The sequence below is a fragment of the Heloderma suspectum genome, chromosome 6, assembly GCF_057233095.1.
Source record: "Heloderma suspectum isolate Gila_16-S chromosome 6, 16-S_ref, whole genome shotgun sequence".
NCBI classification, from domain to species: domain Eukaryota; kingdom Metazoa; phylum Chordata; class Lepidosauria; order Squamata; family Helodermatidae; genus Heloderma; species Heloderma suspectum.
The window spans coordinates 52864655-52892633 of record NC_139463.1 but is presented as its reverse complement, the minus strand read 5'-3'; the positions used below and the strand labels follow the sequence as shown (position 1 = coordinate 52892633).

The 27979-nt window shown below is 47.0% G+C and overlaps 3 protein-coding genes across 10 annotated transcripts in view; 1 reads left to right on the top strand and 2 right to left on the bottom strand.

The window, feature by feature from the left end:
- Positions 1–6438: 6438 nt before the first annotated feature.
- Positions 6439–11257, bottom strand: HEXIM1 (HEXIM P-TEFb complex subunit 1). Of its 2 annotated transcripts, none has more exons than XM_084804294.1 (2): positions 10581–11257; positions 6439–9655 (listed from the first exon to the last, which is right to left on the bottom strand). In XM_084804294.1, exon 2 carries the CDS (start codon positions 9205–9207, stop codon positions 8122–8124), a length of 1086 nt encoding a protein of 361 aa, XP_084660420.1. In that variant the 5' UTR covers positions 9208–9655; positions 10581–11257; the 3' UTR covers positions 6439–8121. The 2 variants fall into 2 exon arrangements, with proteins under 2 accessions (XP_084660420.1, XP_084660419.1); XM_084804293.1 differs by lacking the exon at positions 10581–11257 and adding an exon at positions 10188–10262.
- LOC146340864 (uncharacterized) lies at positions 10881–14244 on the top strand. Of its 2 annotated transcripts, none has more exons than XR_014783785.1 (2): positions 10881–12505; positions 13193–14244. XR_014783785.1 is itself a non-coding variant. In XM_084804302.1 (2 exons), exon 1 carries the CDS (start codon positions 10964–10966, stop codon positions 11579–11581), a length of 618 nt encoding a protein of 205 aa, XP_084660428.1. In that variant the 5' UTR covers positions 10881–10963; the 3' UTR covers positions 11582–11623; positions 13193–14244. The 2 variants fall into 2 exon arrangements, 1 of the variants encoding a protein (XP_084660428.1); XM_084804302.1 differs by having other exon boundaries at positions 10881–11623.
- Positions 14245–17480: 3236 nt separating this feature from the next.
- The window catches only part of ACBD4 (acyl-CoA binding domain containing 4), a 27604-nt gene continuing 17105 nt past the window's right edge, over positions 17481–27979 (bottom strand). For all 6 annotated transcript variants that reach the window (XM_084804299.1, XM_084804296.1, XM_084804298.1 and 3 more), the window contains exons 7-10: positions 27346–27532; positions 21664–21836; positions 19003–19056; positions 17481–18082 (exon numbers count right to left, since the gene is read on the bottom strand). In XM_084804299.1, the coding sequence (XP_084660425.1) occupies positions 17972–18082; positions 19003–19056; positions 21664–21836; positions 27346–27532 (525 nt within the window). In that variant the 3' untranslated portion in view covers positions 17481–17971. The remainder of the gene's footprint in view (positions 18083–19002; positions 19057–21663; positions 21837–27345; positions 27533–27979) is intronic.

The window sequence follows — 27979 nt, the reverse complement described above, 5'->3', positions numbered from 1 at the left end:
GACCACGTTGTACTTGAGTTCTTGGTTCTAAGGGATGCAAAAGCTGAGTGTAGTCAAACGCGTACCCTGGATTTTAGGAAAGCTGATTTTCATAAACTCAGAGCAATGATCAGTAAGGTCCCATGGCAAGCGATGCTAGCGAGAAAAGGAGTCCAAGATGGGTGGGAGCTTTTAAAAAAGGAAATTCTCAAGGCACAATTACAAACAATTCCAACAAGAAGAAAAGGTGGAAGACAACAGAAGAAGCCAATGTGGCTTCACAAAAAGCTTAGGGATGACCTGAAAACAAAAAAAGGACACATATAGGAAGTGGAAAGAAGGCCAAGTAACAAAGGAAGAGTACAGGCAGATAGCACAGAATTGCAGGGATGGCGTCAGGAAGGCTAAAGTGGAGAATGAGCTGAGGTTAGCAAGGGATGTTAAAAACAACAAACAGGCTTTCTTCAGCTACGTGCATAGTAAAAGGCAGAGGAAAGAAATGGTTGTTCAGCTATTAAATAAGGATGGCAAAACGATAACAGAGGACAAAGAAAAGGCAGAGGTGCTCAATTCCTACTTTGGCTCAGTCTTCTCCCAAAAGAGGGTCTATGACCCGCATGGCAAAGGCGAAGTACAGGCTGAAGGGGAAGGATTGCAGCTTGAGATTGACAGGCATATGGTCAAGGAACACCTAATTACTTTGAATGAGTTCAAATCTCCAGGGCCAGATGGACTGCATCCTAGAGTCATAAAGGAACTGGCAGAAGAACTCTCAGAACCACTGTCTATTCTCTTTGAGAAATCATGGAGGACGGGGGAAGTGCCAGATGACTGGAGGAGGGCTAACGTTGTCCCTATCTTCAAAAAGGGTAAAAAGGAGGAACCTGGGAACTACAGACCAGTCAGTCTGACATCAATCCCTGGGAAAATTCTGGAGCAGATCATAAAGCAATCTATCTGGAAGCACCTTGACAACAATGCCGTGATTACTCAAAGCCAACATGGATTTGTCAAAAACAAGTCCTGCCAGACAAATCTGATCTCATTTTTTGATCAAGTCACCTCCCTTGTAGACCGTGGGAATGCTGTAGACATCATATACCTCGACTTCAGCAAAGCTTTCGACAAAGTGCCCCATGATATCCTGATGAGCAAACTAGCTCAAAGTGGGCTAGATGAAACAACCATCCGGTGGATCCACAGTTGGCTACAGAATCGGACTCAAAGAGTGCTTATCAATGAGATCTTCTCAAACTGGGGAGAGGTAACGAGTGGGGTACCGCAGGGCTCAGTCCTGGGCCCAGTGCTCTTCATCATTTTTATTAATGACTTGGAGGAGGAGGTGCAGGGAATGCTGATCAAATTTGCAGATTACACAAAATTGGGAGGGATAGCTAATACTTTGGAAGACAGAAACAAAATTCAAAGTGATCTGGATAGACTGGAGCGCTGGGCAGAAAACAACAGAATGACATTTAATAGGGACGAATGCCAAGTTCTGCACCTAGGAAAAAGAAACCAAATGCACAGTTACAAGATGGGGGATACGTGGCTCAACCACACTACAAGTGAGAAGGATCTTGGAATTGTTGTCGATCACAAGCTGAATATGAGCCAACAATGTGATGTGGCTGCAAAAAAAGGCAAATGCTATTTTGGGCTGCATTCATAGAAGCATCGCTTCCAAATCCCGGGAAGTACTAGTTCCCCTCTACTCAGCACTGGTTAGGCCTCATCTGGAGTACTGTGTCCAGTTCTGGGCACCACACTTTAAGAAGGATGCAGACAAACTGGTGGGTTGTGGTATGTACTGGGGGCTTTTGAATATTCAAGCCACAACAGCGTGTCATGTCATTCGAACCCAGCGAGAGTGGGTTGTTGCTATGCTTAACAAACTACCCAGAACCCATGGGCTGTTTAAGTGTTGTGGGTGGTCTGTTAGCCACACCAACAACCCCCCTTTGCTGGCTTCAGATGACACAAGCCGCGGTTGCGACCTGAGTGTTCACAACGGCTAGCTGCACCCGCCACAGCTTGATCTTGAAAATTGGCCCATGTTAGTGTGCACAAAAGCAGAACCAGGAAGGGAGTTGGCAGCCGTAACTTTTTAGTGTACGGTTTCTTGTAAAAGCTAAATTGCTGTGTAAAATTTGGCATGAATCTGGGATTGGTTGATCTTCCCATGGGAGTGGGCAAGGCACTTGGGAAATGGATGTTCTGAGGAAAGAACTAGGTATGGAGAATTGGGGGTGGGGAGAAGGAAGGCAACACATGCCTCTTAGAGCAGGCTTGAGCTGACTTCAGGCTTGGTGGATCAGTTTCTTTACTAGAGGCCCAAGTTCCACTAACTCAGCCAATCTTGGGTCCCCAGATGTTATTGGACTACAACTCCCATTTCCCTCACCACTGGCCATACTGGCGAGTCCAATAACATCGGGGGACCCAAGGATAGGAAATGCTGCAACCGGTGCTAGACGAAAAGTAGAAGCTTCGTCACATAGAAAGTGATGGCTCAGGAGGTGGAGCCAACCACCTATTTATTTGACTTGTGCCCCGCCTTTCTAACCAAAATGGCACCTACTGCACCCATGAGCCATTGAGGTGGCATTCACAAATGCCAAAGCAACAACAACCTACAGCTAAGTTACAACAGATAGATTCCAACAGCCTAACCGAGGAGGGAAAGCCTCCTTGGTTTTGCTATTATTAAACACTTGGGGATCAGAAACCTTTGCTGATTTACTGAAAATTATCCACTTCACATCAGAGTCATTTGATGCTGTATCCACTGATTAAAAAGCGCTTGGGTGAACCAGCCCACAAAGGAAGAAAGCCAGAAGCGGAGGTTAACTTCTTCTGCTCAATATCTCAGGAAGTTGGTTACTCCTGAGGAACAGCCACATGGGCTGTTGGTGGTATGAAAACAGTGAGGCAGCTTCACCATGGATGACAGAGTATGCTAGAAGGCCTATTATCCTCAGGGTTATTAGCCCCGATAGCTAACTGGAACCAGCAGGGGCAGAGTAGCTTTGATCACTAGGGTGGACAGCCACCCATTTCCCAGAAACACCCAGCTGGCAATAGATCAAATTTGTGGGTGGGAGCTGGGGGGCCGGGGTGAAATGCTCAAAAGGCCTGGGCGGTTTTATTTCAGCCTTTCCGCAGGAACGCCAGCTCTTACGGAGTGTTCTGCTGCTGGTATCGAGTAATTTTTCAGTCACCGATGTTAAAACTTTATTATGTTGTTTGCCCAATTTTTCAAAATGCATGCCACTGCTTGTTGTGAAAGGATTTACGCCAAGAACGTATCAGAGCGGATCCATGCCATGGGTGCCTGAAGACTTCTGTGCTGCTACTGATGCACCACCAACCGCACGCTGCTGTGAGGGAAGAACAGCTCCACACATTACGCAGAACGAGGAGGTAGAATTAGGACTGTGCCACTTCACATTGCTGGCATGTGTCCCCCCCCCCCCTGTTAAAAACACTCAACTGCATACAGTAAACGAGATCAGGGAGATGTTTCCTTTCAGCCTGAGGAGCTTGTTTACAGCATATAGGGAGTTGTATGTTTTCTAAACAGAGTGGAAAGATTTATTTAAAATATTGGTTCATCTCACCTTTCCACAGAATATACTCAAGGCAGTGTATAATCAGTGCACAATTTATCAACTAATAGTAAATTAAAAAAAAACACAGAAAAAGCAGACACAGTAACAGATTATGATGATGCCATTAATCAAAGGCTTGGGAAAATACAATAGTTCTTCACCAGCTGACAAGTGATAGACGTGCCAATATTTCTGGAAGGGCTTCCACAATGGAGGGGCAACTTCACAGAAAAGGTGGTCTCTGGTTGCTATCTGCTTAATTCTCAGCGGGGCCTCAGGTGATCTCAGCCAGGGAAGGGCAACATGTGGCCCTCCAGATGTTGGACTGCAGCTCCCATCATCCCTCACCATTGGCTCTGCTGGCTGAGAGGAGTTGCAGTCACCAACATCTGGAGGGCCACACATTCCCCATGCCTGATCTTAGCGCACAGACACATTTATACAGGAGAAAGCAGTCCTTCAGATAACCTAGGTCAAGGCAGTTTAGAGCTTTATAGGTCAGAAGCAGCACTTTGAATTGTGTCAGAAACAAATTGGGAGCCAGTTCAGATCTTTTAACACAGGGGTGGGCAACCTGTAGGCCAAGACATCTGGAGGGCCACAACTTCCATCAGCCCTAGTCAGTATAACCAGTGGTGAGCCATGGTGGGAGTTGCCCACTCTTGCTTTAACACCAGCAGAATAGGTTTACTATGCCAGTTTCCCGATAATTTGGCTGTCAACATTCAAAGAGATCATCCCACCTAGAATACAGTATAATAACCGAACTTGAACATCACCAGTGTGGGGAACTGTGGCAGAGTTGTCTCTTCACAGAAGGGACACACCCGGCCCACCAGAGTTGGTGAAAGGCACTTTGTGGCATGAATTCCACTCGGCCATCCATAGCCAAGGCTGGAATTAAGCCACTCCTCTATCTGCCATGACACAGGGTCTATCACCTCATTTTGCATAATGTGGCTCCATACTACGTTTCTACGGGTATTTCTCTTATGGGATCAGTGGATTGAGCTACCCTAAACAAAATGCACCTGCTCATTAACGGATAAAATATGTCACTTTGTGGTTTTTTAAAAATCTTCCCTCTACAGCTAAAGATAGCACTTTTTTTGTTTTTAACACAAGGGGTTGCAGAACTGCAGTATTATCTCATCTTGAAATGTGTTTATTGCATTTTTAAGAAGGGTAGTGAATTACCTCAAACTCTTGCATTTGTTGGAGCTTCCCTTTAATTCAAGATCATGAGGAGATTCGTAGCTCCAGTGATCAAATGGTTTTCAAAGCGAGGCCAGGTTCCTCTTCTGGGTTGGGTCAAGAATTCCAAAAAGGAAACCTATTCCATTCATCGTTTCAGTTCATTTATAACACAAATATCACCTTCCTTTTTCAGAGAGCCCTTTGGGCCTACAGCCACCTGTCATTGAAGTATTTTCCAGTTTTCTATTTATAATTTTCATGTTTTCAGCTGAATGTTTCACTTATGCTGCAATATTATTGCCACATATCTCCAGCCTTGCACATAAGTCCACAAAAGTTACTAGCTCACCTAACTACATTCTTATATTAGTATGTAGTAGTCATCTTTTGTCACACCAAAGGCTTGAAGGGAGAGCCAACTCTCTCCCCATTTACTAGTTTCCCTGCTTGCTTGCCAAGAGGCAGTTCTTGGTTCACACAACCAAGGTGAGCACCTATTTACAAGTATAGACTTATCCTATTAGCATCTCCCCCCCCCCCCCAAGTCCTCCAAGGAGCACAGGGTAGCTTATGCTGCCATTATCCTATTTCATCACAACAGTAGGGTGAGGAAGGTAGGCTGAGAGACAGAACTAGCCCAAGGCTACCCCTACTGGGCCTCATGGCAAAGTACTTGGTCAGTGCAACAAAGCACCCATTACACCACACTGGTTATCGACTGTACTGTAAGCCAACATGTGAGTGTAGGGAAACTGGGTGTATTCCAATGGCTAGAAAAGGATGCAGTATCTCACCAGTGTTAACATAGCATAGCATAGCATCACAGCTTAGCATCATAGGGTTGGAAGGGGCCTACAAGACTATCAAGCCCAACCCCCTGCATGCCCAACTCTTCTTTCTCCTCCCTCACACCTGATTGGAGTTCAATTACACAAGATGAAATTACAGATGTGGAAGAGTTTTGTGCATCTCATAAGGTTGCATCCTCCATCACCAATCTCTGTTTTTCCCCCCCATGGCCACCTCTGGAACAACACCTCCCTCCACCATGAAAAATGAGATATCTTGTCTATTTTGCTATATTGAATTTCACACTTCGCTGAAAGACATAGAAAATGGAGACGCACCTTCAAAGCAGACAGCCATTGCCAAGTCCCAGGAAAAAAATGCATGGAGAAGGCCAGTATTATGAGACCTATTTTAACTTGGAAATAAGCAAGACTTATGGTTACTCAGAACTCTTCAGTATCTGCAACTCTAAAACATGTTCATACACTCTAAACAAGCAAAACATGGGCTTAACAAGCGTTATCACTTTGACACTTGAGAGTACTGAAATTCATGGGTACATGCCACAAGGAATTAACTTGGGATTTTAAAAACCCAACAGCTTGTACTTTTGTGAAGATATGAAATTAATTTTGTCCAACCATTAAGTACACACCAGCCCCACGATGACCTCCTTACAGACAAGCCCCATATTCTGTTGTTCTGTAGAAGCAAAAAGGTATGCACTGTGTTTCATTCCAGAAGTACCTTCAACATTTGAAGTGGAAATGTAATAGACCTCTTTTCTAGGATCTCAGATTTTCTAGGATCCCGGTCCTTTATGTTCTGGCTATTATTTCTCTCTTGGTCTCTTTCTATGATAAGGATGGCCAACTGATGGGCTCCTGTCCACTGCTAGTCCTCCCAAGAGGCTGAAAGCCGGCACCTACTCCCCCAAGCCTGGACGACTTGTCTTCTGGCAGCCAATAGAGCTTATGGCAGCAGCTGGAAAGCCCCTTCCAGGAGCAGCCTACCCCTTGCCTGCCCCCCATTCTGCATGAAGAGATTCCCAGACATCTCTCACTGTATACCTTGTGCAAGCAGCACTTAATGATAAAGTTATTTAATACCAGCTTTGCTCGCTCCAACTATGCTGGCTGGGGCTGATGGGAGTTGCAGTCCAACAGCATCTGCAGGGCCACACATTCCCCATCCCTGATTTAGGCTGTTCTTTGATTCTAGACCCTCTCCTGTATTTGCATTATCATGAGCTGCAAGCAAGCGAGAAACAAACGGCACCCACAAGAGAGTGTAAACTATTCAGATGGCTCAAGCAAGCTACACAAGAAGTTAAGAACAGAACAATTGAGTGTGTATACATGCGTGTGCGCATGCACGCACGCACACACACACACACACACACACACCAGTACACTAAGCAATTTGACCATTGGGGAAAATCCTTTCCTGTTGCTGAATGTGGAGTGCAAACAACACCCACCAGAAAATTTTCCCCACCCAAGTTGATCTCCCAGTTTTGTGTTGTTTTTAAGGAGAGAAAGGTCACACTACTCCAGCCTATAATATTCTCAACTTAGTACATGACTACTATTAAAGTCACAGAATGTTTATGCCAGCAATATTATTAAAATGCTTTTACAGCGGATAGAAAATTGGAGTTGGGCAATAAGCTCTCAAAGCCCCATCTCTGCCCGGACTCGCAGCATTGCACTGGGCCCCATCATGCTTCTCCCATCCTCCGACTCTCCAAATGGAAACATGGAAGCAGAGACCTACCACACAAGTTTGTTGTGAGGCCAAACATAATGAAAGTAGTTTGCTTTCACAGCACATGCACAAAAAATCACTAACTGTAAGGTACAAGTCAAATTAAGAGTGCTCTAATAAATAGTAACATGAAACTACTATATTGGGAAGTGAACACAACAGCTTAGAACTGTCTCTTCCTCCAGATTCATTTCCTATTAATTAGTTTTTAAAACAGCATCCAAATGTCACCTGGAAAAATTATTCACAATATTCTCCAGCAGGAGAAAATACTTTGAATTATTTTTCTAGAAACCACACCAAAATCATTACACTGACATGTCTTTATGTTTATTAGAACGCTTAGCATGAATCTGTATATCTTTTTTTCAGAATGTGACTGTTTTACAACATCTTTTGTCACTTGTCCCCCCACCCCATCCCCCACCCAGCTAGTCTCTCCTTTTGAAGAAACACAAAATGCACTTTTTAACAAGTCAAATGTACTTTTAAAAAGTTATCCCATGAATGCTGGAAATTGTTTTGTTTCTTTAAAAAAGCACCCCACTCAAGACCCCTTGATTACACATAATTAAAAAAGAAAAAGAACACACACTATGTTAGAGCTATCTTCAAAAACAATGTGAAATTTTGAATTTATTCTGATTAAGTCACCAAAAAGAAAAAGGTCCATTTGTCCAGATATATACACCCACAATATTGATATGGCATCTTGCATTCTCATCTTGGGAAGGTTTTCTGTCTCATTCCATTTAAGTCCTCAGAAAATCCTCCCGTTTCACTCTCCCAGTTTGGAGAGAGGTTTCTCCTGTTGTCTGCAGAGTTCGTTCTCTTTCAAAAGTTTCTGGTGCTCAGCTCTCAACCTGTCCAGTTCCTGCTGTAACTGACTTACCCGGGGGTCCTCCGTTGTTGCATCCCCTGCCCCAAATTTCTTGTTCTCCATTCGCAGGCGATTATTCTCATCTTCCATTCTGGAAAGACACTTCTCCAACTCCAGGTACTCCTTGATCAACTCCTGCTTGCTCATGTTCTGCAGGCTCTCTACATGGTACCTCTCGTACGTCTCTGAGAAGTCCTTCTGGAGGAACTCACTGCCATCCCCTCCCATCCCATCACTGCCACCGTCCTCCTCTTCCACAAAGTCTTCTTCGCTGGTATCATCTGACTTGGTGGCAGACCTCTTGGGGCAGAGGCCAGTCTTCAAGTCTGGCTCTTCCTGGTCATGGTCCTCCATCAAGAACTGTGTGGTATTGTATGGTGCAACCGGCTGCCCTTTGGCAAACATCTCTGCCCGCAGCCTGGAAGCACGCTGGCTCTGCTTCTCATCAAACTTCTTTTTCTCTTCCCAACTGAGCTTGTAGTAAGGCTTCCAATGCCTTTTCTTCTTAGAAGGCCGCCTCCGATGTTTCTTTTTGCCCAGCTGCCTTTCTTCCTCTCCACCAGCTTGAGGCCTGCACCTCTGGCCAACAGGCCCACAATTTCCTTGACACTGCAGGTTCAGCGGCGCTCCATCACCTGCACTCTCGAGACCTGCCCCTGTGCCACAGTGCCTGTCCTCCACCTCGCCAATAGTGCCTTCTGGGGCACCCACACCACGGCCTCCCGCCACCAGAGGCGTTGCGCATCCGACACCAGGGCAGGCATCGGCTCCATGCACCGGGCTGCCATCCTGCTGCTCGGCCTCTTGCTGCTGCCACCTACCACCCATCTCTTCTCCTTGGAGCAGGTCCCGGTCAGTGGTTGAAGAAACCAAAAACGATCCCACTCCACTGCTGTCTCCACTACCTGTGCTCGTGCAGGGGGGGAGGGGAGAGGTTTTGCCATTAGGCTGCTGCTGACTGGCAGAGGAGGCAGCCTCGGCCATTGCTGGGTTGACTGACAGCTTCCTCCTGACAAGGTTTGATCTGTGGTTATTTAGGTCCAAGGGGTTGGTTCCCTTTTCTCCTTTGGGGGGGGCAGTCTCACCAGCCTGCAATACCTTTACCCTTTCAAGTCCTGCTGATGCGGCAATGCTTGCCAGCTGTGTAAGTTCTCGGGCACCCAGTGCCTTTAGCTCTTCAGGCCCTGCTCCTTCCTTTCAGTGCCTTGCAGTCCTCTTGTTATGCTTAATCCTGGAACCAGCTCTCAGGGTGCTTGTGGCCTTTGCAGCCACCCTCGGTACTCAAGCGCTGCCACCATCGACCCCTGCCGGAGGAGGAGCTCAAAAGCTGCCTTTGTCACCCAAGGGCCTTTAAACTTGCATTACCCTCACAATGCTGGGCAGGGTCTGTCTCCGCTTCTCCTCCTCTTCACAGCCTGCCAACTTTGCACATCTGGAAATGTAAAGGGATGGGGGGGAGATGTTGAAGTCGGTGCAGGATCCGAGGCAATAGTCTCTATGCTCCCCCAAAAGCAACTGGCAAAGTTATTATTGCTTACTATATATATATATATAATATCCAGGAGATTAGATGGCCACAGGAGAATTAAACAGCGGGCACCCCCACTCCAGTGCAGACAAGAGTTAAACTGTCCAGATGCAAGCACGCAAGGGTTAACGGCGCTCTAGCTGGAGCACCAAGGAGTTAAAGGCAGCCCCGTGCCAAGGGGTGGGCGCGTGCAAAGGTTTTCCTTCCTCTCACCCGTTCAGACCCCAATAATCCGCCGGCGGCGGGAGCATATATTTTTCCGGCCCAGGCTGCGGCAGATCGTAAGAAACTCTCTCGGTCCAGCCTCGAACGGGTTATAAATGTTCTCCGCCTCAGACAGCAAAGAGTTAACCCCAGCCGGAACTGGTTAACTTCCCCGCACACGCCCGAAGTTCGAGCGCCCGCCCCCAGCAGTTGGCCCCGCCCCTCCTCCAACCTCTCTATTCCTTCGCTCAGGCGCCTCCAGCTCTCAACTGCTACTGTCAGCTCGCTGCTTCGCCTTATATAAACGAGCCAGCCCCCACATCACAGTGCGCAGCCGCTCCTCAGCCCCCTTGTCGCAAGGTATCCCGGGATTTGTGGTTGTTCTCTCCGATCGATTGCCCAGCGTGCTCTTGATACAATGACTACGATTCCCAGAATAACAGCGGGTCTGCACGCTTTAACCAATCAACTTTTAGCTAGGGTTGGAGGAAGAACGAGACGCTCTGTGATAGGCCTCCTAAACAACTAAGGCATGAATAGCTATAGCGGCCGTCTTTCATTTGTGGCTCAGCCAATGAGAGGAGAATAGTAGGAGGCAGTGGAAGAGGTGCGACCTGGAGCATACCATCAGTTCACGAGGGTGTTGAAATCTCCCGTGGGTGCCGAACAACTCCTAAAGGTCCTCATAGGTCTCATCCAGAGACGAATGTCACCTCTTGTTCGTTATCTTTCACGATCGAGGTGGAGAAAAATAGCCCGGCGATTCACCCTGTAAGTGAAACAATGGTAGTGCCCAAAAAGTAGTCCCGACGCCAATGTGACGATTAAGAGGACTCTGTAACGGCTTGCCCGCATAGGCCCGCAGAATTTCAGCAACACCTCGAGCGTCTGTGGGGAGAGGGGGTGTCATTCGGTGGCGGAAAAGATCCGGACGGGAGATTCGGGTAGGGATCCGTTGCTGGCGGAAGGACACCATGGATCTGTGACGACACGCAGCACTCCGCCCGGATGGTGACTGATCCGCGTGGAGGGGCTGTAAACAAACCGCAGCTGGGAGCGAGTTCCGTCTTAAAGGCCCACTGCCGCCGGGAGGCCGGAAGGCCCGAGGCTCGCGCGCTCGGCGCCTGTTGGGCGGGCACGCGCGGGCGGGCTGCGGCCCCGGCGGCGGGCGCGCCCTCCCCGACGGGCGTCGCTCGGGGCGGGAGCAGCGGCGCTCTGCACACGCTCGGGCCGGCTCGGCGGGGCTGCCCCGCAGGGAAGCGCGGGCCGGCCTGCGGCCGAGCGAAGGCCGCGCGGGCCGCCGGGAGCAGAGGGCGCGGCCTGAGCCGGGGCAGGCGCGGGCCCGCCGAGGCCGCTGCCGCCCGCCGCGCCCCGGCTGAGCCGGCCGGGGCCCGCCGCGTCGCTTCCGCGGCCGCTGCGGGTCGGCGGCCGGGGCGCGTTGCGGCGGCTGCCGCGCAGGTTGCTCGGGGGCGGGAGCCAGGCGCTCCCCGGCGCTGGGCGGGAGGGCGCCCTCGGGAGCGAGGCGAGGCGCGGCCCCCGGGCGGCCCGCGCTTCTCACGGCGGCACATTCAGCCCCGGGTGAAAGGAAGCCGAGCTGCCCGCGGGCGGGGCGAGCGCTGCCCCTGAGAGCCGGTCACGGCGGGGCGACGCACCTCCCGTCGTCAGGCGGTAAGAGTTTTGTTTTCCTTCCGCTTCGCGAGCTTCACGGGGCGGTTCCGCGAGGCGCGCTGTGTGCTTTGCATGCTGATCGGGCAAGTTTGATGGATGCTCTACTGCTATGCAATGTTTCCCTGTGGTGTAAAAGCCTTCCTGAGAGAACGGTTTTAAATGGAGTAGCAAATAAAATACCGCACAGGCAAAAACGTAGATGTGTTACAGACAGAGAACCCTGATATAGTCAGGGCGCCGTTTCAATTTAACATTATTTTCAAAACACTTTTAGTTTTAACACATGGTAGCATCTGTGTTTTTTTCATCCTTACAAAACACATTTTTAATATTGGAGAACTGAAGCATAGGAACAAGGCATCTTGTAACACCTAGGTAATGGGCACAAACTGACTAAGAAGTTAGATTATCACAATTTATCTTAAGTATACTTGTAAAGGTGCTGAAGTCTTTCTCTCCATTCTAAAAACTCAGATTTGTAAAGGCATATGTTAATTAGCTTGCAGAAAAACAGATTTTGCAACGCACTTTCATTTGAATGTAGCTAGCACTGCTCTTGCAAAAGTCTGCCTTTACTGCCAAGAACATTTCTTCAGCAATCTCACCAAAGTTTACCAGAAGGAGGTGAACGTAGAAAAAAAAATTAGAGACACCTACGAAAGTAAAACATCCTAGTGCCTACGTTACAGATGAAGAAGTTGAAGCTGGGAAAACGTAACTTGCCCCAAACAGGGATGCCATGGCAGAGGCCAGACCCAAGTCCTGGCCAGATCACAGCTGTTTCACTGGACTACACATCTTCTCACACCAAGCAGAGTGTGGCGCCAGACTCCAAGTAATCCAAAAGATTAACTGTGCAACTGTCTACATGTCTACTCAGAAGTAAGTCCAACTGCATGTAGTGGGCTTACTTCCATGTAAGTGGGTATAGGATTGCAGCCCAAAGCGAGTAAGATCATCAGTGCAAACCTGGGCATGTTTCCTTGGAAATAAATCTGAGTTCAATGAGACTCACTTAGTGTACTTAGAATTACAGCCTAATTTTTTTAATACTTGGCCTGCTGGAAGAAGCTATTCTATGTGCTATAATCACATGAATATATCTTTGGTTCAGAGCATGCCATTTCACATTTCTTCTACCTCTGTGGCAAGGTAAACTTTTTCAGCCCAGGATATTTAGTGACCCTACAAAGAAAGAGAGGGGTGGTTCAGGGATTTAGATGCGGGAGAGGGCATCCTTCTACACTTCAGTGGACTTGCTCTGCAACTTTTGCACAAAGGAAGTTGCCTTGGTTCTCCTTCTGTAAAGTGGGAATACGGTGACCTACCTCCTAAAGATGGTGTGAGAATAGCTACAGTAAGAATGTTAATACTTGGTGGAAGCTAACCATTTTCTTTCAGTTGCAAGCTACTAGAATTTCCCCCACTTTTGCAGCTCTAATATAAAATAAAATCTGTCCTTTAAACAATTTTTTTTAAGAGATGCCTCTTGCTTTCTAGAGATGCTCCTGGTCTCTTGCTTGCCAAAGGGACTCTGTATCAGTATTTCCAAACATCTTTTCCTTCCAGGCTGCTCCCTGAAGTTTGGCTTAGCTCCTGTTTGCACTGGCTACTCCCCCTTTGCAGTGGGAGGGAATGTAGCCAGACAGCTGAACTCCGCTAGAGAACCATCCTTGAAGCCACCCCCTGGCAAGGCTGCCAGTTTCTTCTCCTTGGTGTCACATCTACAGCTCTTTTGTTCATGGAAGAGAACACAGGGTCTAATCGATGCCATGCCCTCTTTGGCTTTTAGTTTGGCATCCCATGAACTCATCCCTGCCAAAGGTTCTGTGGTTTGGAGCAAATGCAAAACAAATATGGTGACCAACTCAGTGCAGTCGCAATATAGGTCTGTGTCCAGACAAAGCTGGCATAGCTGCTGTGTCAAGCCTTGCATTTGGGACCTCACAGAGTTTGAATTAAGCTATGGACAACAGCTAGGGTTGCCAACTGCCCAAGAAAACCCCCCAGACTAGTCTTCTCTTGTGCCTTTAACAAGAAGTTGCTGTGCAGAAATCGGCAGATAAAGCTTCTCACAGCATGGAGATGATAGTGTAATGTGCTAATCAAGCTGCTAGTAGAAGGCACAGCTACAGTAGTTGTGTGAAAAGTTGGCAACCCTCATCTCAGTTGGATTTATTCAGGTATACCCAGCAACAGTGACCTATGTTTAGTAATGGGATTCAGTGCATGGAACCTGTCAGAGAATGCAAACTTCTATATATGGTACATAATTTAGATCTTCATGTAGTAAGCCTGTTTTGGATACATCTGCTATGCTCATGGTTCCCTGAAGTAGAAATCTACTTGGATTTGTAGTGTGGCTGAGAAGGTACTGTCATCTACCTTAAACCTCAAAAGGACAGTTCGTGTGTCTCATTCTCTGGTCCCTGTCTGTCCATCCATGGATTGCAAGCCAGTTCCAGGGTTCTCTTTGTCTCTTGTCCTGGATTTTAGGAAATAGCCGATTTTGGTTTATTGGACTTCCTGAGAATGCTAACCTACCTTCTTTAAAACAGTATGTCCTATTATGAAATGCAAATGCTAAACATTAAGACTTAAGAATTTGAAAATGTAAATAAGTAAGTAGTATTGTATTAAATTGTATTAAAGAGAAGACAACACAGAGACACAAGCAGGTTCACAGTGAATTCTGAGTAACTGGCATAAAAATGGTCAAGTTGACCTGAGTTAAAGCCCTATCACTTGGACCAAACATTACAGTAATGAACAGGTGTGAGACTGTATTATCCTAGGTCAAAAATGTACTTAAAGTTTTTGCTTATAAATTAATGAGCAAAAAAATATTGTGTAAGGTATGCACATCAAAAAGCTTGATATATAGATGTCTAGAAAATTTATGAACTTAAGTTTAATTGGCAAATTTTGAGTAAGGAGTTAACTTCTCAAAGGTATAATTTAAAATTGATCTTCTCTAGCCTGAGAGGTGTACGTGTAAGCCTTTTATGTATATTCTGTTTAAAGAATGTTTAATAGTGAAATAATTAAGACTGTGAGCCCTAATTTATGGGACAGTAGATAATAGCTATGAGGTAACTTCTACACAAAAAAGTATAAATACGTGTGGATTTTAGAATGTGAGAGCTGCTTCTTAGAAGCTCACTAGGTCTCTGGACCTGTCAGTTAAATAGCCTATTCAGTACTGAATACGGAACTTGGTACTTAAAATGAGATTTCTCCTTTTTAAGCTATTAAGATCCAAGGATCTTTAGAAGAGCTCTGTTTAACAAGAAACACTTTTATATTATTTTATGGAAGTTATATTTTGATGTGTTAAAGCATATTTCTAATAAAAGTGGTAAATCAAAAAGATTTTCCTGGACTAATTCTTATTAGTATGAAACTTAGATTGCAACCCACGAAACAATCTTAGGTGTACACTTCGTTTAGAAGTATTTTATCTGCTATAGGGAGCAAACAGGCAGCTAAATGCTCCCAAAGTACTGAGCTATAGCCAGACAGCTCAAACAAAGTCAGAACCTTAATGCTATCATGAGTCATGATCAAGAAGCAGAATTTGGGGTGGGGCTATATACATAGGGGCGGACTTGGTTGTTTTATTGGTTTAGGACCTTTTTTAATCCCATCCTTCCTCCAAAGAGCTCAATGGTTGGGGGGAACACACATACACTTTTTACCCTCATGACCCCGAGATGTAGGTCATGATACAGGCTCAGTTTAGTAACGGGCCTAAGGTTGCCCGCTGAGCTTTGTGGTTAAGTGGGGATTTGAGCCCCGATGCAAGATCAATATTCTAACTGCTACATTTCACTGTCTGTGATTCTCTACTCACCCATGGAGCTCTGTGGGACAAAGGAAGCCAGCAGAAATGTGCGATGTAACAGGGAGGGGAAGCCTCCAACTTCCCCAGACATGACTTACTAAAAGTAGTTTTAGCCTCTGTCTTAGGGCTGTTTCTCAGTATCCCTTCACACCCTTCTCCCAGAGAAGCAAATAATCTCCATTCCTTTCTATATGGAAAAGTGAGATACTGCACTGTGTTGTATCCAGACTTGGCCATACTGAAGAGTAGGTAGGGTGGGTCTACTGTTAAGTACAACCAAGTCTGGATCCATCTCACTGATGAGGCTGAGCCTGACCTCTCCCCCCCCCCCCCCGATATGGAGAAGCCCAGGCCTTGGCGTGGGGCATGGATCTGTGCAAAGCCCCCGGGAGTCTGCTCTGGATTTATTTGTCTAATTTCAGTGGGTATGTTTATTTAATTAAAAATCACATTATTAGATATTTTTAGGGTGGCTTACAAAATAAGTAACAATGCTGAATGTTACTTTTTCTTTGTTGGTCAGTTTTGCCCCAGGCCCCAAATGGGGTGGGGTGTGTTTTCCTTACACTATAGCATTGTTCACATCACCTGCCACTATTGTCCTGTCTGAGAAGCCCCTGCTGTCTGATTGTAGGCCATTTGGGCAAAAGACTTATCTTCTGCTGACCCAGAAGGCAGGACTAGCGCTAAAGGGCTTGTCATACAGGCAGGAAGATTTTGGTTGAAGATTAGGATAAACTTCATGGTATTAACAGCAGATGGAGAATGGAATCAATCACCTGGGTTGGGGTGACTCTTCAAGCAGAGGCTGGACAGCCATCAGTTGCAGAGGCTCTAGCTCTCAATTTCCTGCATCAAGCAGGTGGTTGGACTAGATGGCCCACAGCACCTATTGCAGCTCTAGGATTGTGCAGCTTGCTCTTTGGAGAGCTGGTGCGGAGCGAGTCCTTCCTGAGTGAGAATCTTGATTTCTTGAAGGACTCCCTCTTTTTTCTCTGATTTGGAATAACTAATTGGCCTACGTGTATGCATTTTAAATGCAGTGTTTCCTACAAAAATGAACATATAAATATTTGCAAATTTCTCTACTAAAACATGCCAGCCACTAAATCAGGGCAGTGGGTTTGCTCATATTCTTTCTTTGTTATCCCACGTTGCCAATTCGTACGTGGCTGTGTGCAAACATTCCAAACCATCCTCGGGCATACGCATATGGACGAGAACTTAAACCAGATTCAGCCAGCAATAGCCTAGTAGGACTGCAATCTTTAGGCTGCAATCCTGTAGACAGATTCTTACCTGGGACTAAGCTCCACTGAACTTAATGGGTCTGTTTTCTCATGCATACGATGGCACTGCACACCACTTTAATTAACCTTTGCTCAGCTTAATTGGTGGATTGATCACCTATATAGCTGATGAATTTGTTGGCGCATGTTTTAATTGGTGAGCAGAAATCATAATTGGTGAGTGCTGAGAATTAAGGACATCCTTGTTTACTTTTTAAAAATATTTTGGTTCTGGTGTATTACTGTAATAGTCATTCTAACCATAACTAGTTTTTATTACGTTGTACATTTTCTCACACATCTTTCAATATACCAAATATTTTATTTCTTTTACCATCTATATCCCATGCTTTGATCAATATAGCCCTCAAAGTGGCAGGTAAATTGGGCTTCTCAGAGGAATTCTTCCCTCTATCCTACCCGATTCCATGCAGAGAGATTCGTGATATGGGAGATTTGTCATGATCAGTGGCCAAACTCCAGTTTCTAGAGCAGATTGTGGGCACCTGACAGTGACAGCCCCACAGGCCACATTGAGCCGTCGTTCAGTGGCATACCAGCCACCTTGTGCCCACTGATTATGAGCTTGGCCAGAGTGTTTCTGATCACTTGGTTGAGAAAGGAGGGATGGACAAATGGCATGTGGAGCCCCATGTTTTGGGGGAGAACTCTTCTTGTAAGCATCATCCCTACCAGGCCTTTTGAAACAAATAGGAGAAGGAAGAGGGCTGCAGTTTCTTTATTAGCATGAAACTCTTCCCACAGCTGGAAAAGTTTAGAGACCAAACAAAAACATTCTCCAAAATCCACCCCCCCCCCCCCGGGAGATGGGGGATTTGTAGAAAAAAGGACTCCCTCCTGGATTAGTTGAGGAAAGTCTGCCTGCCACTCCCCAACTGAGAGTCTTGTGAAGTTAAGTGCTACATTGTGTGATACACATTGCTGAAGGCTCAATGTTGATTGGATTGTCATGACAAGCCCTGTTTCTGTTTTTCTTTGCACCCCTCTTCATGCTGATTTAACAAGTCCACTTTTCCTTCTCCCTGGTATTTGGTATAAACCAAACTTGATTAAGTGTTTTCCCACCCCAGGATTGCAGGACAGGAAAGATCCAAGACATGCTGTCCCCTGGTAGGCAGAAGTGTTGGCAGGAATTCAATGTTCAGAGTTCGAAACCATCACAACTTTCAAGAGCTTCTCAAGGGAGCTAGCAATTCACCTCTTCCGTCTCTGAAAACACCAGAGGAGCGACTGAGCAACGAAAGGCCAAGCCAGCAAGAAAAAACAGGTCTGAGGAGACAGGTGTGCAGGCCAACTTGGCAGTTCCTGTGGAACAAGAGAAGACAGTGGAATAAAAAGCTGGACGGTATTGAAGAACAAGTAGTGAAGGTGGAATGTTACCCCCTGCTGGTTCTCAGCAGTTCCACACCAAAGACATTTGGTTTCTCCAACTGGCTTACCTTATCCCAGTTTAGGATTTAGATGAAGATGATTAAATAAGTGGAATGACTCAACTGAAGCTTTATCCATTGATTAAAATTTCCCTGCTCGTTAATGGGGGTTGATGGCAAGGAAAGGATGGTGACAGAAAGGCTGTTTACCAATATGCCCAGACTGTTTTTATTATTACTTCTGTATTTCTATTTTTAAGTTAAGCCTTGTTTCTGAAGCCACTTCAGCATTAGTAGTCAATCCCTTAACCATTTAGGACGCAATCCTATGATTTGCACGCTCATTACTCAGAAACCCCTGAAATTGGAGGGTTCTGAGATTCCTTTGCCCTGTTGGGCTGAAGCCAGCAAGGCGGGAGAAGCAGTGGAGGCGATGTTTGTCTCCCTGCCCTCCAATATTTGATTGTTTTGCTAGACAGGATTTTCAGCTTCGGAGGGGGAGGGAAGGAGGCTGGAGGAGGTTCAGGGTAAATCATATCCCGGCCTCTTCCATCTCCTCCCCTCCCTGCCTACTGGAACACCCCCGTTTCCCCCTCTCCGTGGTCGACTTTCTGATCTCGGAGAGGCAGCTGGTGCAGTTGTTTCTACGCTGGCTATGGGTCAGATCTCCAACTCCCCCTTCCAAGGTCAGAGTACTCTCTCTGACCTCAGAGGGGGTAATCTGAGCCATCCTATGGTTCCCGGGATGCTCACCCAGGGACCATAGGATTGCTCTCTCCGAGGCCTGGCAATGAGCTAAATAAGCTACAAGGCATGGACTGCATTTGGAATAATGGCCACAATGGGTCACCATACCTTTCCATCATGCACGATGGTCAGCGGGCAAGGATTCAACACTGCCGTGTGGTCCTGAAAGACAGCAAAATCATGATGGGCATTTGTACATGCTAGAAGCCTTTTTCCCAGCCTAAAAACTCTTTTGAAGCTCTTTTTCTGGGGCCAAAATTGTATTATGTCAACATTTTTTAAAATGTCAAAACTGGATCCTTGGGTGCTTTGCGCAAAGCTTCACAACTCCACACTAATCAAACACTAATCTCTCTCCCCTCTTTCTCAGGGTTATGACCCTTTTTAAAAAGTCTGATTGTGTGCATGTCCGCCTATTCACTAATGTGCACTGAGCGCTCACTTTTTAATTTTCTAATTTTCCACTAGTCTTCCCATTTAGTAGTTTCTTACAAAAACATCTTTTTAATGCCCTATCTCACAGACACTTTCACATTTTGTCCTTACTCAGTATAGGGCTGGGATGGGCAACTTGCCCCCCCCCCCCCCCAAGATGTTTTGGCCTTCAACTTCCATCAGCCTTACCCAGCATACCCAATAGTGAGGGATAATGGGAGTTGTAGGCCAAAGCAGCTGGAAGGCCACAAGTTCCCCATCCTTGATTTGCAGACTAAGTGTGCCTTTGACTGGAATTTAGAAAAAAGTGTAGGCCAGCTATCAAACGTTTGGAAAAGAGCGCTTTACCTGCTTTCCTGTTGACCTGCTAACTGGAGAAGCCCCTTTTTATATACCAGGGCTGGACAACCTCCAGCCAATGGGCTTAATTCAGCCCACGGAGGTTGCCCATCTGGCTTATGGAGGCTTGAGATCCCTCTGTGCTCCCTCCCCCCAGCCTTGCCTCCTGACTTTGGGAGGAGGTGGAAGTTCCCTTGAGGGGCAGAGGCTGTGTACTTATCTGGCGCCTGCAAGACTGACACAGCAGCTCCTGCAGGGGTCAGGTGAGTGGGCTTTGCTCGCTCTTCGCCTTCTCTTGTGAGCGGAAAGCAAAGGACGAGCAAAGCCGGACTGCGCGCTTGTCATGCACTTGCAAGAGCTCCTGCAAGCTCCGCACAAGTGGACGTCGTTCATCCTTCATCTTGCCTTTGTGTGGGAAAGCAAAGGATAAGTGAAGCTGGGCTGAGCAGTTTCGCCTGCCCCAAGTCCTCTCCCCAGTGAGAGAAGGTGCAAGATAAGCGAAAGGGCGGGGGCAGGGGAGTTCTCCAATGGGATAAGCTCCGCATGCAGCAAAGTTGGCTCCCAGCTGACACACACATTGGGTGGATCGATCATCCACCCGGCACGCTGGCTGGGGACCAGATGTCATCAAGGGCATGGCACTGAAAGGATCCATTCTTATGTCTAACAAGGTGCAATTGGCATAGCACTAACCTTGTATGAACAGAAATAGACAGAGCAGTGGTGCTCCAGTTTATTTAATCCCCTGTCTGGATCACTATCACCATAAAGCAGGGGCATAGCCCCCAGTTGTGGGCCTAATCCAGCCTGCTGGGATCTGTAATCTGACTTGTGGAGCCCCCTGGATGAATCCCCCCATGAGGGAATCCCTGCTGTTATCTCAGGACTGGAGGTAACAGTAGGGGTGCAGGCAATGGTCATCAGGTTGCGCTGTGCCCAGAGTCCCCATGGGGACGCTGGGTGCCACACAAGGCCAGGACCTGGCTGCTCATGGGAAAAGCAGCTGCTCTCTCCACCAGTGGCTGGGTCGCTTTGGGTGGCATCTGGCGTCTCTGCAGGGATGTGGGACGAGGCCAGTGCTGAGAGGAGCAGCTGCTGAATGCCGAAAGGCGCGTGGGGGGGGGGGGGATGACGTCACTGAGCATGGCTGCCTCCAAAACCATCCGGCCAATCCGGGGGACCATGAAGCTGTTATGCCACCTTCTGCCACAAGAGGTAACAGGGAATCATATAGACAAACTTCTTGCAACATTTAATAGATGTGAAGGTTTCTTCATTAACAAAAGATCCCTGATCTTTTCCACTGGAGAGGTCGTTTCAGGGTTTGCAGTTGCCTGCCAGTAGCAGAGAATCATTATTATCAATTTTCAGGGAATCTTGATTTATTGCATATGTCTTAACATGTTATTATCCAACCTCCACACTAGGTATGGGTGACTAACAATTATAAAACCACAAATGTACAAGAATACACAATACAATTTCACATTAACCATACAAAAGGAGAAGATAAAAACCGTTAGCCAGCTAAACACTGAAAGAAATAAGCAATGCAGAGAACCGAATGAGCAATCAAAAGGATAAAGGCCTGCCAAACAGAGATGTCTTTGCCTACTGGCTAAATGTCGAAGCAGGGGCTAGAGGGTCCTCTTGATGGAGGGAGGCCCAGGACTGTGGCAAAGCCACTGCGAAGGCACTCTCCTCCTCCACCACCACCAAACGCACCTCAGGGGCTGGTGTGACACCTCTTCTGTGGAAGTTCATGCTTCCAGCATGCAGGAGGGAGCCTTCCTTGATGAGCTAGGGGCTTCCATTTTTATGATGTCTCTGAGGACTGCATCCCAGTAGCCTATCAAGCAGGGGCAGCCCCCTCCGCCTTGTAACATGACGTATTTTCCTTTTTCACGAGTTGCTTTGAGAGGTTTTTTAGCTAAACATACATTTTCATACATCTATAAAATAAACAAGCACCCATCTTCAGAATGCGCAACGTACCTGCAAAGCTGCCCATGATTCCAGGTAATTGAGTCTCTCCATCACTTTCTTCACTTCCTGCTGCAAAGCTTGAATGGTGTTTATGATCTGCAAATTCACCTCCTGTTGGATCAAGGCACCTGCCAGGCTCTCAGTGCTGCTGTGACCCCTCTTATCTGGGCTAGTCTGTGGGTCTGTGACATGAGATGGAGTTAAGAGATCAAATGGGCCTGCAGCAACTTCCTAGATATGGCTAAACGGCTGAGACCTTAAAAGGGAGTTGTGTTCAAATGCAATCCTGGAAGCTGCAGTTAATTTTTAAAACGAGGTCCCCCAGGACTCAAATCTGCTTGGGAATCACACACCCGCTCTGATTCTACATGTGTGAACAATGAAATGGGGACAGGGAATGGTTGTGGTTTCCTGATTTTGGCAGTCCCTAAATGTCTTATGTCTCTTAAGGGTGGGGGTTAGGGGCTGCCACTGGGTCACTTGATTTTAACCTTTTTCTCTTATCAAAGCCTCCCTCTCACCCCTAGAATGCAGCATGGGTCCCATAAACAGCAGGGGTTTCCAATACATGAGAACTAATGGCAAGCAAGGCTTAATTATTAAAATTGGAGGTGGTGGAGCTGAAGCCCGCCTGGAAGTTACGCCTACTGTTCCCCCCCCCCCCCCATATCCCTGGCTCCTAATGTCTGGGATAAACCAAACAATAGTTGAGCACCTGTTTTACATGCAGACAATTCCAGGTTCAGTTCCTGCCAACTTCAGTTAAAAGCAGAGTCCCAAGACCCTGCAGAGCCCCCGCCAGTTAGGGTAAACATTCGTCTGATGGGCAGCTTCCTATGTTCATTTTTACAGCAACTAATCATTAAGGTCAGGAGGTTTTTCAATTGTCCCAAATTTATTCATTCTTTTTTCCTTTGGGTCACCAGGAATCACCCCACCAGGGATAGGGCCCTGGGTGTTGTAAGAACGTATCCCCTGCCTCTTTTTTTCCCTCTAGGTTTTTAAAAATGTTTTGCTCACGTTCAGGATCTAGCCAGTCACTATGTTTCCTGATCGTACTCAAGGTCTGGGTAAAAAGGGTCCTTGTTAGGCAGCATGCAACCCCTCATTTTTCCAGAGACCAACTTTGAGCAAGGAATGCGGCTGAAGAGGTAGGCGCAGGGGGAGGAAGGGAAGAGCCACCCCATCTTCACGGGCGTGCTACTAATTAACCTCTCTCAAGGCCAAGGCCTGAGCAGATCAGAGGAGCATGCCAGGGCAGCGGGGTGCTCCTGTGTTTGTGGAGGGGGGGTGGGAAACTCAAAGGGCCTTCCTGCATTATCAGTCAAATAACCAGGCAACTATTTTTTGGAGAAGCTGACCTGGCCCCCCGCTTTCCCAGCTCCAGCCTCTTGCAGCATCATTGTGGAGAAGCACCTCCCGGAGGGTGCTGTCAGGGTGGGCACACGCACTCCATGTGCCTTTGAGGACAGTGCCATGTTATCCAAGATGGCAGCTGGCCTAAAGAATGCATGTAATGTGCAGGCCTACTGCCGTTTCTGTGGCAGTTCCTCCACCACTTCGCTGCAGTGACTACAGGCACGAAAGGAATTCAGGGAGAAGTGGGGCAGTGGCAAAAAGGAGGCGGTGGCCAACCAGGGGGGAGGGAAAATGGTAACCAGGGGGGAGGGAAAATGGTAGATCGGCCCTTTTGTCTGGGCCAGGCCTCAGCCCAAGCCGACTGAGCTTTGCCGGTTTGTTTTTTCTTGGTGACCCTAGTATGGGTGGAGGCATTTCTAATCCTCTGTTGCATCTGAGATCTGAATCCCACCCCTTGCCCACGGAGGCTCCCCACCCAGGCTCAGTGGCAGACAGGGTGTGCGAGTGATCCAGATCGAGACCATGGGAAGGACAAAAGGACAAAGCCCTCCTCCTCCCCCCGCACTGCATTCCCAATCCTGATCACAGGCTGCCCTTGAGTAAAAGAGAACAAGCGCACGGGGGCTGATCACATGGTTAACAGCAGGTCTAATTTGGCCCTCACACATGCATCAGAACGAGGCGGCAAACTACCTCACTTAAAACTCCAGGTGTGGAGGTATTTTTGAACGCTCCTGCACATTAAAAAAAAATGCTGCACACTGGTACGTGGGGGAGAATGGTTCCAGCCCGGTCTTCCTCCTGCTATGCTACTGTTCTACTTGCAGGAAGCTTTTTTAAACACAAGACAGCATTCAGAAATATGATCCCCATGACCTGCAATCTGAGGTGGCAGAGTCCATTCTAACATCTCACGTCTGTAATACCTCATTCTGATGCATGTCCAATTATATGACAGAATTCTGGGCTGTGCCACATCATACTCCAGTTTGGGATGGATCTTTTTTTTCTGCTTTCTCACAGAAAATCCTACCTTTGTATAGTAAACCAGGGTAGGCAATCTTTCTGGGCCCATGGGCACATTTGGCAGTCTGAGGGACTGAGCGCCACCACAAAATGGGCACAGTGCAGGTGAAGCACTGGCCTGCCACACCGGGCCCCTTCCTTTCTTCAGAATGGCTCTGAACCCCTTGTGTGGCCCAGGGGCATCCATGAGGAAAGCAGACAGGAGCAGACAGAGGCCCCCACTTTGCTCTGAAGCGAGCCCAGCTGCCACTAAGAAATGTTGTTATTAAAAGAAATAAAAAAAATAAAAGGCAGGAGGGGTAAGGCACCTCGGCGGGTGCCAGAAAGTGTGTCCTAGGCACACTGAAGTCCACCGGCACCATGATGCCTACCCCTGTAGGAAACTTCACAACAGAGAGAGAACTATGCTAAGCCTCTCCCTCTGGTGTACTGGTTTACTAAATGCAGAGAGACTTTACCTTCAGACACAGAACCACTGTCCCCAGAATGGAATGCTGTGTCAACCAAAGTGGTACAGTCCAGAATTCTACCATCTTCTGGTAGAATTCTACCATCTTCTGGTAGAATTCTACCATCTGCACCCTGTTCTACTACCCTGTTCTGTGCAATGAACATTATGAAGTCTAGTTCCTGCCCTAAACAATTTTAGCCTTGGCATAATACTCCTCTGACCTGTTTTCAATGGTAATAATGCACAAATTGAACCAGATTAATGATCCCCTTCATGGCTCACTGCCTTGTGCAACTCTGCACATGAACATCACCAGATGGTCAATATCGAAATCAGATTGATTATGTACTTTGCAGCCAAAGATGGAGAAGCTCTATACAGTCAGCAAAAACAAGACCTGGAGCTGACTGTGGCTCAGATCATGAGCTGCTTCTTGCAAAATTTCGGCTTAAATTGAAGAACGTAGGGAAAACCACTAAACCATTCAGGTATGACCTAAAACATATCCCTTATGAATATACAGTGGAGGTGAGGAAAAGATTTAAGGGATTAGACCTGAAAGACAGAGTGCCTGAGGAATGGAGGTCCATAACATTGTTCAGGAGGCAGCAACTCAATCCATCCCAAAGAAAAAGAAATGCAAGAAAGCAAAGTGGCTGTCTGATGAGGCTTTACAAGTAGCTGAGGAAAGAAGGGAAGCGAAAAGCAAGGGAGAAAGGGGAAGATATACCCAACTGAATGCAGAGTTCCAGAGAATAGCAAGGAGAGACAAGAAGGCCTTCTTAAATGAACAATGCAAAGAAATTGAGGAAAACAACAGAATGGGAAAGACTAAAGATCTCTTCAAGAAAATCGGAGATCTCAAGGGAACGTTTTGTGCAAAGACGGGCATGATAAAGGACAAAGAAGGCAGGGACCTAACAGAAGCAGATGAGATTAAGAAGAGCTGGAAAGAATGCACAGAAGAACTCTACAGGAAAGATCTTAATGTCCCTGATAGCCATGATAGTGCGCTCACTGAACTTGAGCCGGACATCCTAGAGCGTGAAGTCAAGTGGGCCTTAGGAAGCATCACTAACAACAAAGCTAGTGGAGATGACAGTATTCTAGCTGAGCTATTTAAAATCCTAAAAGATGATGCTGTTAAAGTGCTGCACTCAATATGCCAATAAATCTGGAACACTCAACAGTGGCCACAAGACTGGAAAAGGTCAGTTTACATTCCAATGCCAAAGAGTGTTCAAACTACCGCACAATTGCGCTCATTTCACATGCCAGCAAGGTGATGCTCAAAATCCTACAAGCTAGGCTTCAGCAGCATGTGAACCGAGAACTACCGGAAGTACAAGCTGGGTTTTGAAGAGGCAGAGGAACTAGAGATCAAATCGCCAACATTAGCTGGATCATGGAGAAAGCAAGAGAATTCCAGAAAAACGTCTATTTCTGCTTCATTGACTACGCGAAAGCCTTTGATTGTGTGGATCACAACAAAATGTGGCAAATTCTTAAAGAGATGGGAGTTCCAGACCATCTTACCTATCTCCTGAGAAACTTGTACAAGGGTCAAGAAACAACATCAAGAACCGGACATGGAACAACCGATTGGTTCAAAATTGGGAAAGGAGTACGACAAGGCTGTATATTGTCGCCCTGCTTATTTAACTTATATGCAGAGTACACCATGAGAAATGCTGGGTTGGATGAATCACAGGTCGGAATTAAGATTGCCGGGAGAATTATCAACAACCTCCGATATGCAGACGATACCCCCCAATGGCAGAAAGCGAAGAGGATCTAAAGAGCCTCTTGTTGAGGGTGAAAGTGGAGAGTGCAAAAGCTGGTTTGAAACTCAACATTAAAAAAACGAAGATCATGGCATCTGGCCCCATCACTTCCTGGCATATAGAAGGGGAAGAAATGGAAGCAGTGACAGATTTTACTTTCTTGGGCTCCAAGATCACCACAGACAGTGACTGTAGCCATGAAATTAAAAGACGCTTGCTCCTTGGGAGGAAAGCTATGGCAAACCTAGACAGCATAGTAAGAAGCAGAGACATCACCTTGCCGACAAAGGTCCGTCTAATCAAAGCTATGGTTTTCCCAGTAGCAACGTATGGCTGTGAGAGCTGGACTATAAGGAAGGCTGAGCGCCGAAGAATTGATGCTTTCGAACTGTGGTGCTGGAGAAGACTCTTACGAGTCCCCTGGACTGCAAGGAGGTCCAATCAGTCCATCCTAAAGGAAATCAACCCTGACTGCTCATTGGAAGGACAGATACTGAAGCTGAAGCTCAAATATTTTGGCCACCTAATGCAAAGACAAAAGTCAGTGGAAAAGACCTTGATGCTGGGAAAGATTGAAGGCAAAAGGAGAAGGGGACGGCAGAGGATGAGATGGCTATATAGCATCACCAATGCAATGAATATGGACTTCAGCACACTCCGGGAGAGAGTGCAGGACAGGAAAGCCTGGCGTGCTGTGGTCCATGGGGTCACGAAGAGTCGGACACAACTGAATGACTGAACGACGACGAGCTGTAGATTTTGCTGCTACCCCTCAGGTCACGCTGGAAGGAAAGCTGGTAAAAATTTTTTTGTTTTTTACAGAACTCTACCATGTCCCCCGCTCTCACACCATACCTGTATAGTCCTGCTCACATCTCCCAGGGCTCACTTCTTTTCTCAAGGTGTTACAGCCCTGGCAGATCTGTCATTTTTGTTTTCCACAAAAAATGTTTTCTACCAAATGTGGATTTCTTAGAATCACACTGAATTAATTACACATGAGCTCGTTTGCACTTGCAAATGAAATATGCCAACAGTGCGTGCCGCAGCACCTGAGGACCTGTTTCGGACCTGTCTCTGGGCTTGGTTTTCTAAGGCAAACTGTCAGTCTCACATCTGTGGCACCACCTTCATTCAGCTTTCCCTCCTTGGTTAGGCACAGTGCGTGAGCTGGAGGCTTCCACCCACTTTGCTCTCCAGCTTGAACCCTGTGAGGATTGTTCAGGTGGAGGCTTTTCTGGGCTGATACCCTCCTGGCCTGTGGGGGGAAAGAGAAAGAGGTCATGTGTAAGAGAGAGGGCAGACTCAGGCTGCACTTTAACCACCGAGGATCTTGGGAGCTGACTGGGGAGCTGACTGTTCCGTTAGAAAATGACCTCGTCCAGCCTTCTCCAGCCTGGCATCCTCCAGATTCGTCGACAACTCCCCTAATCCCAGCTAGCCCTGCTTTCACAGGACTGCAGTTCCAGGGTTCCCTGGGGAGATGGAGCGGCTGTGCCCCCAGGGATTGTTAGTGTTATACCTCTGAGATGGGAGTCTTAACAGAGTTTTAGAGTTGTCATGATCTATGGCAAGGCAAGGAAGGCTAAATTCTTCATAAATAGGGCTGTTCCTGCTTCTTAACAGGGCTGGTACACACATCCTAGTTCACCCTTCTTTGCTCAGAAAGAATACTAAAAGTCAGATCTTCATGTTATTATATTTT